The sequence below is a fragment of the Falco naumanni genome, chromosome 5 (assembly GCF_017639655.2).
Source record: "Falco naumanni isolate bFalNau1 chromosome 5, bFalNau1.pat, whole genome shotgun sequence".
Taxonomy (NCBI): domain Eukaryota; kingdom Metazoa; phylum Chordata; class Aves; order Falconiformes; family Falconidae; genus Falco; species Falco naumanni.
The window spans coordinates 4,768-14,546 of NC_054058.1; the positions used below are offsets into that span (position 1 = coordinate 4,768).

Below are 9,779 nucleotides of genomic sequence, written 5' to 3' on the forward strand. Positions count from 1 at the left end.
TTGGGCTCCGAATGGAGTGCATCCTGACTTCCTCCTGACCCCTGCGAGACGTTACCGGTGTTTGCCTTCCTCGTGTTTCACAGGGCCTCGGCTGTCGTGTGCGGAGAAGCTGTCAGCCTTGTCAGAAGAGAGCGTGTAGCCAGCAAGCGCATCGTGGTGCTTCGGGACCAAGCTGATACCGCAGGCATCCGTCTTTTGTTTGCGAAAAGGGATCGCGAGGAAACGTGCCGGTGTCGGAGGGGGAAGAGGTAGGAGGCAGCTTTCAACCACTTTTAGGCTTAACTCCTGTGTTCCTGAGAACGGTTCTGGCCTTTGAGGGGTTTGCTTTTGGCTTTTTGCCTTAAGCTCGTCCTCCGTCACCGCTGTCGGCGCGCGCCGAGCCGCTGCTTAGGGAACGGTGGCGGTCCAGGCTGTGTGCGTGCCGAGCGTCCTCGAGGCTATAGCTGTATTCTACCCTTAAAAAAGCTTTCCGTAATACCGTGCTTCCGTTAGGACGCAATTTTCTCGAGTTCCCCCCCCACCTCAGGGTGATTTTCCCACACACCTGCAGGCAGCAAGACTAACGTCATCTCCTTTTGCCCGCTTGGGCTCGGACTAAAATCCCTTCCCTGGCTATTCTTTAGCTTGTACAGCCTTTGAGCCTTCCCTCGGGCCTGGCTGATGGTCCTTTGCCATTTCACCCCGTTCACAGCCAGCGTGAGTTTCGGTACCGACTATGTCAACGAATTTCAGCTGCACGAGAAACCTGCTTTTTTGTCAATTAAATGAAACTCAGCCTTTTAATTGCTTTCGAAGGGAACTACAGGAGATCCTGTCGGCGTGGTGGCCTAGCGTAAGCGATGATGGAAAGGCGCATCGGATGTGACCTCCGTGTCAGCTCGGCGTGCCTCAGACAGACTGCCTTTGGCACTCCGTGGCGTGCTGCGCAGCTCCGGAAATTAACGGTAGGGGAAAAAAAATGGGCGAAAATGACAGTCACGTAGAAACACGAGTTGGGAAGAAATGCTATACGTGAGGGCTTTCCGTTGAGCGAGGCAGCTGATCTTGCTTGTGGATCTTTGGGGTACGAGCCTGATGCCGAGCAGCTCGTTTTTCATTTGACGTGCCTGGAGTTGTTTTCAAAGGGATGGAAGAGAAGCTTATGAAATAGGATAGGTTACTGAGTCTTCCTAAAACGCTCACGACAGTTATGTATAAAGCCGAAGCGAAGGACGAGGGAATAAAGTTCTGTGCTTTCTATAGTAAATACGGTACGCTTAAAAGTGATCTCCGTGCAGGGTCCTAGTTGTTTCTGTTTTTAAAATCAGAAAGAAGTTTAAGAAGTCTCAGCGGTTAGTCGTGCGGGAAATAAATGGCTCTTCCGCAAAAAATTCCACGGCAGCAAGGCTCTTTGAACGATTCTTCTCGCAATCGATTCCGACTACAGCCAGTTCATGGTTTAATGTCGAGGTGTATGCTTGCTCTCCTCTAAAGCAGTATTTCGTTTGCATTTCAGTCCTGTGGGTCATGACAAATTTGGGAAGAACCCGAAGGAAACTTTTCATCCTGGGACACAGAAGGTAGGAGGCGAGTTGTTTTTTGGTTTTTTGTTTTTTTTTTTTTTTTTGAGTGGGGTTTTTTTTTTGTTTGTTTGTTTTGTTTTCTGTTTGGGTTTTTTTTTGGTTGGTCGGTTGTGGCTTTTTATTCTTTTCTGGAAAAATAAGTCGTTACGTAGAAATGCTAGCGGTTTGTTTCTTTCTGTAGCAGGATAATGATGAGGAGTAGAGTTACAGGTAGAAAATCGGCTGTCTTTATCAGTTGAAGTGGCTACTTTGAAATTGAACAAATACAGGAGTACATTAACGGGGGGTTTTGCGCTGTGTCTTCGGTACCGGTGTGCTAAAGATGTTGTTTTGTTTACGGGATTTATTGGCTGTCGAAGAGCAAGAGGTAAATGTAAACTTTTCACTCCTAGCACTCGCTCGGTGACGTATACCGACTTAGATATCAATTGCTTATTGCAGTGAAAAACTGCGGCGTTTCTGTGCAACGTCTGAGATCGAAAATCATTTCAGGCACTGGCATAACCTCTCATACTAATAGGTGACCAACTTTAGTAATGTCATCAAAAAATCGTAATCTGTGATGGAAAGCAGTGTATGAGGTATCTGCTACTTGAGCATGTAATGGAGCTGGTACGAAGCGTATGTTGCCGTGCGTAGGTCGTATACAAAAGATGTATATAACAGTCCTTAGAGGAGTCCTTGTTTGAGGTCTTTTGTTTGATTGTCTGTTTGTCCTGTAGTTTTTGGTTTTCTTTCTCCGGGACCTGTGAAATTTTGAATTTGGAGTCCTGCATGCTAAGGATGGGCAGCTTACAGATGAGGAAACGTTCGGCGCCGGTGAGTTTTTCACCTTTGTCTTGGCTGAGGGTTGCATAAGATGCTGAGCTTCACTGCGAGTACAAACATTCACGGTCCTGACCCTCTTAGACTTCGTCTTGGGAGCCTTGAAGGCTTGTATACCAATCGAATCGTTACACTGAATAAACCGTTTCTTTTTTTTCTAGGGGGCGTTCCCAGAATGAAGCGGTGTGGAGCTGAAGGGGACTACGATTTCACGGTGACGGAGCCATTTGGACCGAGTCTTGAAGATCCCTTCGGTGTTAGCTAGGCTGGCTGCAGTACCCAATTTTTTTCGCCAGGCGGCAGCACTGGCGCCGCCCTGCAGAGTGAGGGCAGCGCATGCGCAGACCGGGCTTGAAGCCAAAGGGGGCGGGGTTTGGGGCGGCGTCGCCTGGTTATGACGCAATGCCGCTTCTGCGCATGCGCAGAAGGGGTACTGGCAAAACTAAGGGCAGCGCATGCGCAGTGCCGGCTTGAAGCCAAATACAGGAGTACATTAACGGGGGGTTTTGCGCTGTGTCTTCGGTACCGGTGTGCTAAAGATGTTGTTTTGTTTACGGGATTTATTGGCTGTCGAAGAGCAAGAGGTAAATGTAAACTTTTCACTCCTAGCACTCGCTCGGTGACGTATACCGACTTAGATATCAATTGCTTATTGCAGTGAAACCCCTGGTACATGTTTGTATTTCATTTTGTGAAAGGTGAGTTTTGCACATAATACACTGTAATACTGAATTATAACTTGAAATGTTGGGTCCTGTGTTCTGGTTTGTTTGTTTTTAAGAAATGGTTCACACTTGAATGGTTTGTGTATCATTACACTCTGATGCTGCTACCTTTCATCATGCTCGGCCCACTTTAAACATCTTTGCAAAGGAAGGATGCAATAACATTATCAATCTAGTTAATGTGCTTGACCTGAACAGCAGTAAAAGCAGCAGGCAGGTATCTTGAACGGCTGAACCATTTCTTTTGAAGTTAAGACTGACATTTGCTGCTAAAGAAAATTCCACTATTTGCATATGATGGTGGCTCTGCTAGAGGAGGGAAGGAGTAGGGCAGAGAGGCAAACTCGGAATTTCAGGCATGAAATGAAGGAAAGCAAAGAGTGCAAAAAGGGAAACGTGCACCCAAACCACCTCAAGATGATTCGACTGTCTATTCTTGTGCAATTGTTTCTTTTAAAAATTAGAACATTGTATTCACTGTGCCATGCAAAACACTTCTTGCTTCTCATAATGCCAGGAAACAGATGATACATAAACCTAGGAAGGAATTTGGACTTGCAAAAATAAGCTACCCCATCTTCTCCAATGCGAGACATTTCATGTTATGAAATGCTGAAAAGCAAGAAAAAGCTTATAGTTGAGGTAGTCTTTTTTTTTTTTTAATAATTAGTCCCTCTTTTTGAAATATAGAAGTAACTGGAAAGGGTAATGGAAACAGCTGGAGGTAATAAATCCCTAAACCTTACTAACAGAGAAGAAATAGAGAACTTTAATCGAAAAGTTACTGGTACATTAGGGGATTATTTGTGAATTCACAGAAAGTACCTACTGCAAAACGGTAAGATGCTGCCTGCAGCAGCTTAAATCAAATCTTTTTGTTATCATTTCCCCATGACGTGTCTCTTGTCATCCTTGCAGGCTCAGCCTTCCAGGCAAGCCTTAAGTTCAATGGATCGTTCTTTCTCTGCTGGAGCTGCAGCACCACAAACTGGGTGAGGATTCCGTATCACAGTGGGGAGAGGCCATTGCTCTTAATTCCACAAAACTAAGAGTGCACAAAGTCTGCTGGGTGAGGACTGGCAGTTGGGTGAGCCAGATTAAAAAAAAGAAAATACTGTGCTGTTGTCGTGGCTCTTGCAACAATTAGAGAGGCAGCGAGGGGTGTGCATGCGCGTAAGGGAAAGTGAACCAAATCAAGCTGCCGAAGCGGAGAGGAGGCTGTATTTTTCGCAAAACGCTGTTTGTTACAAGAGTTGTCCTAAGACTGTCCCTTATAGAAGGTAAGATAAAACCAAGAGGAACCCAGGTCTCCACCTCTGCTGCCGGCGGCTGGCGGTGTGCGCCTCTCGGCGCTCGCCGCGGGGCCGCCTTTGGGCGCTGCACATGCGCAACGTGCGCCCCGGAGCCAGGTCCCCCGGCACTGCCGGCCCGTTCCCGCCGCAGGCGGACACAACGTTCCCAGCCGCCCGCCTGCCGCTCTCGGGGCCCGGGTGCAGCTCTCCCAGCGGGGCCGCGCCGCTGCCTCCCCGCCAGGGCGGGAGGGAAGCGGCCCTCGGGCCGCGGGAGCCCTTCCGGGGCGGCGGGCCAGGGCCAGCAGCTGCAGCATGGCGACGCTCCGTGCCTTCACCTGCGATGACCTCTTCCGCTTCAACAACATGTGAGCGCCGTCCGCCTCCTCCCGTCCCCTCTCCCCTGCCTTGAGTCCCCCGCCCGCTCTCCGCCACGCTCGGGCCGTGGGCGCACGCGGGGCTCCCCCTCTCCCCGCGGGAGCTCGGGCCCGTGGTGAGCGTCGCTCTCCCCCCGCAGCAACCTGGACCCGCTGACGGAGACCGTATCCTTCCCGCTGCCGCCGGCCGCCGGGGAGGGGGCGCGGGGCCCAGCGCGGGCGGCAGCAGCTTGCTCCTTAACTGCGTGCTCCAGTACGGGACACCCTTCTACCTGCAGTACCTGGCCCACTGGCCCGAGTACTTCATCGTGGCCGGGGCGCCCGGCGGCGAGCTGATGGGCTACAGTGAGTGGCGTGGCCGCCGTCTCGCCGCCTTGCCGGTGTGGGGGGGCTGTAAGGCTTTTCTTAGGCTTCGCGTTTTCCAGATACTCCGCAGGGAGGAGGAACGTTATGCAGTGTCTTCCCATTCCGTAAGTGTCTAAGCGTGTTGTATAGGGCTCATAGCAGTAGTTTTCGGTGTGGCGTTCCAAGCGCAGCAAGGAGGCTCGGCTGCGGTAAATGCCCGCCCAGGTGTTACACGGGTGAATGTGTAAGTACGAGTGCTTCTGTGCTCCCGAAATGAGGTGCCCGCACTCAGCTCTAACCTCACACGCTGCTAGTCATCAGTAAGTGAAAATGCTGGGCTTGGGTTTTGCCTTGTCCTGTAAGGGAATGCCCTGGGTCCAGATTTCAGTTGCTTATTTGCTGTGGGATATTCTTGTTTTTCAGAACTCATTCAGAGTAGAACTGTTGGTTTGTTTGTTCTTTCCAATTGGTTTTTTTCCCTTCTTTTGGGGGGTTTGGGAAGGTGGGCACAGAATGAGAGTCTTTGCAGGGACCCAGGAAACGAAGTGTTTAACAGTAAAGCTTAAAGCGTTTGCTGTACGGAAGGTTTCTCTGTACCCACCGCATCAGTTGCTTATTTAGCAGTGCCTGATGTTTATAAGAGTACCCTGTGGAAGTCTGAGTATTCATTAATGAGCTAACAGTAGCTTGGCTCTGTGTAGAAAGGAAAGGAACTATGAAGAACACACACCCAACCCCCCCCCCCGTTTTTTTTTTCCCCCTTAAACATACAGTGTTTCTAGGGCCTTTGCTTTCTCTTGCCACATTGGCAAGGTTTCTCAACCTCTATTCCTCCATAGTCATGAAAAGTCTTCAGCAATTGCTGGGATGGTGAGTGAGTTTTGGGCTTCTAGCCCTCCTTTACTTTGGTCATGAATTCCACTCAGTTAAAGACTCACGAGAATTGCTTAAAACTTGCATTTGGGAGTCATGCCTCAAACAGTGAATTTGTGGAAATTTATTTATTTACATTAATCAAGAAACAACTGCAATACTTCATCAAAATGAAACTTAGTGGCTGTGAATCACTAAGTAATAACATAGAATCGCTGCTTAAGCCTTTACCACAATCATTGCAATGTTTGTTTGGGGACTGCTTGGTTCTTTTGTAAAGTCGTGTGGCAGTGTGTGCTGCATTATTCCCAAGGTGCTCCTGCTCTGATGCTCTGTATGTTCGCAGTAATGGGTAAAGCAGAAGGCTCTGTGGCTAGGGAAGAGTGGCATGGACATGTTACTGCTCTCTCTGTTGCACCAGAATTTCGACAGCTGGGTTTGGCTGCTAAACTGATGGAACTACTGGAAGAAATTTCAGAAAAGTGAGTACTGTGCTTATCTTTAATCTTCTAAAAGTAATCTTTCTACAGACACCTGTCCATGGCTTAGGCGTTTGATTTGAATGAAAGAGACCCAGAATTTTGCTTTAAGTAGTGTTCTGATTCGCTGAGGATTCCCTGTAATTAGAGAACAAGACTGAAAATGTTGCGTGGCAGTGTAAGATCTCAGGGTTTCTGTGAAAGCTAACTTGCCAGAATGAGTAGGATGTAGCCTGAATTCCAATAGAGATTCTGTGTAAAAGGTCCTTGTCTTGACAGCAAGAGTTTCATGACATGTCAACGATTTCCCGTAGGGTCTCCAGCGTGCTTGTTCAGTAATTTGGGCTTTTTGCAATTCCTGCAGGCAGCCTTGGAACCGATTCTGTATGGTAGACAGTAGCTTAGCTTACTTTCTATGTCATGCTTGGCTGTTTGTACCTGCTGAAAATCTGAGTGTCAAATGAACCCACAGGGAAATGTTCTGAACTCATGGTAGTAGGGCAACCCCACTGTAATTGGTAAAACTGGAAAATAGTACGTTTTGAAGAATCTGCCTTGTGAGGAGAAGGGCTGCCTTGTGTTAGGCAACTAAACTTTGTGACCCATTCTGCCACTGCCCCCTGCCACAAACATTGAAGGAGGCAGTCCCTAAGCCAATGCAATTGAAAATGTGGATTTTAATTATTTTTTTAAAAATAAAAAGTTTCTTATGTATATGAGACCTGTGTGAGTGCTTAGCTTGCCCTGTTTGAATTTCTATTCATAATTCCGAACCCATGGGCTGGTATAAAAGGATGGTTATGTGACAAAAATTGAATAAAATCTGAGTTTATAGAGGATTTGTCCCTTGGGAAAGGAGTGCATCTGTTACTGCAGTGTGAAAGGTGTTTAATTAGCATATAACATCATCAGACCTGCTTTTGGTCTGATTACAAGTTATTGGTTATTTAGCAATACATTCACTTGCTATTCCTTACTATGGTTTTTGTTTGGTTTTATGTTTCCGAAGAAAGGGTGGATTTTTCGTTGATCTCTTTGTGAGAGTATCTAATCAGGTTGCAGTAAATATGTATAAGCAGCTCGGCTACAGTGTGTACTGGACAGTATTGGAGTACTACTCTGCTAGCAGTGGAGAGCCAGATGAAGATGCTTACGGTAAGTGGTTGGTGTGCCTTAAGTTGAATGGAAGGGTTCTTCTGTTGAGGGTTCCTGAGCCTGTTTGTATTTTTTTTAATATGAAACAAGTTCAGATAGTCATTGATGAATGGGATTCTGTATACTGCTTTAGATAGCTTTTCCTACTGAAGAGTACATCAGTTACGAAACTTAATTGCAGGAAATGGAATGAATCTGTGTTAGGGGACGTTCAGGTTGGGTGTTAGGAAAATCTTATCCACTGAAAGGGCATTCAGTCAGGGTACCAAACCTGTCAAGAGCTCAGGGAGCATCTGGATGATGCTTTTAGTCATATGGTTTAGTTTTAGGTAGTCCCGCGAGGAGCATGGAGTTGGACTTGATGATCCTTACGGGTCACTTGCAACTCAAGATATTCTAATATTCTAGGAAATCTCAAAAATGATCTTAATGTAGTAGAGAAGTCACTTAATATGGCTTTGTGCAATGACTGTTTTATAATAGCATTATTTTCTTTTGCCATAGATACGAGGAAAGCTCTTTCCAGAGATACAGAGAAGAAATCAATTATACCTCTGCCTCATCCTGTGAGACCAGAAGACATTGAGTAACTGTAAACAGTGATTCTCAGACAACCTAGTAAGAGTGTCAGTTTCCTTCTCCCCAAAGCCCCCAAGAACTTACAGATGAGAAATATTAGGCTCCATGTTTTTCCCTGTGAAATACCAAAAAGCAATATTGAGAAGCTTACCAATGCTGCTTCTGTTGGTATTGGCTGCATATTCGTGCTTTTACCCTATTGTTCTTCCATTCAAACCCTGACACTTTGGAGACTATTAAAATGGAATTGCCTCCTGTATGATGTTGTCATGATTTTCCTTCTCAGCCACGAAACAGTCCCCTCACTTTGTCACTCTCACAGAGCCCTGCTCCGAAACTGAAAATGTCTGGTCACTGGTCACTGCTCCCACACAGAAGGTGCCAGGAAGGAGTTCTGTTGCTGGCTCTCACCTTCCCTTTGTGGCCATATAACTGCTGCACCAAAACTTGGGCTATGTTCTTCCTGAGCCACAAAACCAGAAATTGGGTACATCAAAATACACTCTCCAGAACTCAAGAGGTCTCCCTTTCTCTGTGCCTTTTACTTACCTCATTCTCTAATATAATTCTTGGATCCATCTATCCCCTTCACTGTCTGTCTGGACGTCATGGATGCTGTTACTTGGAGGCATTGACCAGGCACTTAGTTCCAACACAGGTTTCTGTCACTGTCTTCCCTGGAATTTCTTGGAGAAGAGTGTAGAGGAGTGAAGGCAGAGGGTTGATGAGCACTGATAATCTGCAGCTGTGGCCTTGCTGCCAAGGCAGTGGGTTGAGTGACATGGACAATGTGCAGCTGTAGCTTGTTCCTGCTAAGTAGTTAAATAGCCCTGAGGAATATGGGAGAGGGGTGTGGGGGAAGAAGAGTGGTGTGGTCTGACCTCTGGAGGAAGAGCAAAAAGCATGGAGAGTAGAATCTGACTGACCATAAAAGCCTTGTTGCAGCCTGATGGCTTGCTTGTGCTGCAACAGTGGGTGCCCCATGTGAGGCAGACTGATTTGGGCTCCGACTGCAACAACTGGTGCCCAGCGTAGCTGAGGCAAGTGGGAGAACCTGCGCCCAGTAACAGACACAGTGAGAGGTGAGCCGTTGCAACTAATTGATATGGGTGTATTATGATATTTGTTTTACATCTTAACTCAGATCGCAACTGAAGAGGACGTGTATTACTTGGGCTTGAACAATCTCCAGCTAGGGTTTTTTCTTTTATTACAGTCCTGGGCATGCAGGCTTTTACTACTATTCTGGTTTTGCCCTTCTCCTTAAGTGGCCAGTGAGGTTTGCTCTAGCATCAGTCATGGCAGTTAATGTTCTCTTGTTCATCTGTTGTGTTTTTAGCACCAGTTTCTGTAGGCATAAGGGGTCCATTGTAGATCTTTGAGTCACTGTGTCATGCCATTCTGGTTTTTCCATTGGCGAACTGCTGCTGTAATTCCCTAAGGGGCTTCCTAGGTCAGGAGGTAGTGGAGCAGGTTGCCACCCTGGGTCAGTGGTGAGTGTTGGCATGTATCATCTGACCTAGAGTTGATGTCTGTCACCACTTTAGCTCTAGAATTACTTGGAGACCAG

General features: G+C 47.1%; 1 protein-coding gene and 1 non-coding gene across 3 annotated transcripts; both read left to right on the plus strand.

Moving 5' to 3' along the window:
• The first annotated feature begins 4,448 nt into the window (after nucleotides 1-4,448).
• Nucleotides 4,449-8,466, plus strand: LOC121088537 (N-alpha-acetyltransferase 20-like). Of its 2 annotated transcripts, none has more exons than XM_040594799.1 (6): nucleotides 4,449-4,769; nucleotides 4,919-4,943; nucleotides 5,033-5,123; nucleotides 6,310-6,478; nucleotides 7,485-7,630; nucleotides 8,135-8,466. In XM_040594799.1, the coding sequence occupies exons 1-6, from the start codon at nucleotides 4,717-4,719 to the stop codon at nucleotides 8,218-8,220; spliced, it is 570 nt and encodes a 189-aa protein (XP_040450733.1). In that variant the 5' UTR covers nucleotides 4,449-4,716; the 3' UTR covers nucleotides 8,221-8,466. The 2 variants fall into 2 exon arrangements, with proteins under 2 accessions (XP_040450733.1, XP_040450734.1); XM_040594800.1 differs by having other exon boundaries at nucleotides 4,465-4,769; nucleotides 6,343-6,478.
• A 1,228-nt stretch (nucleotides 8,467-9,694) lies between these two features.
• LOC121089691 lies at nucleotides 9,695-9,779 on the plus strand. The gene has a single exon (XR_005828318.1). It is a non-coding gene; the product is annotated as a small nucleolar RNA SNORD45 (small nucleolar RNA).

What these genes read in the sequence shown, in the direction of transcription:
- LOC121088537 (XM_040594799.1), top strand. Translation starts at nt 4,717, where the DNA reads ATGGCGACGCTCCGTGCCTTCACCTGCGATGACCTCTTCCGCTTCAAC. An exon ending in TGGACCCGCTGACGGAGACC is followed by an intron (nt 4,944 to 5,032) that starts GTATCCTTCCCG and finishes TGCGTGCTCCAG; the next exon opens with TACGGGACACCCTTCTACCT. An exon ending in CTGGAAGAAATTTCAGAAAA is followed by an intron (nt 6,479 to 7,484) that starts GTGAGTACTGTG and finishes ATGTTTCCGAAG; the next exon opens with AAAGGGTGGATTTTTCGTTG.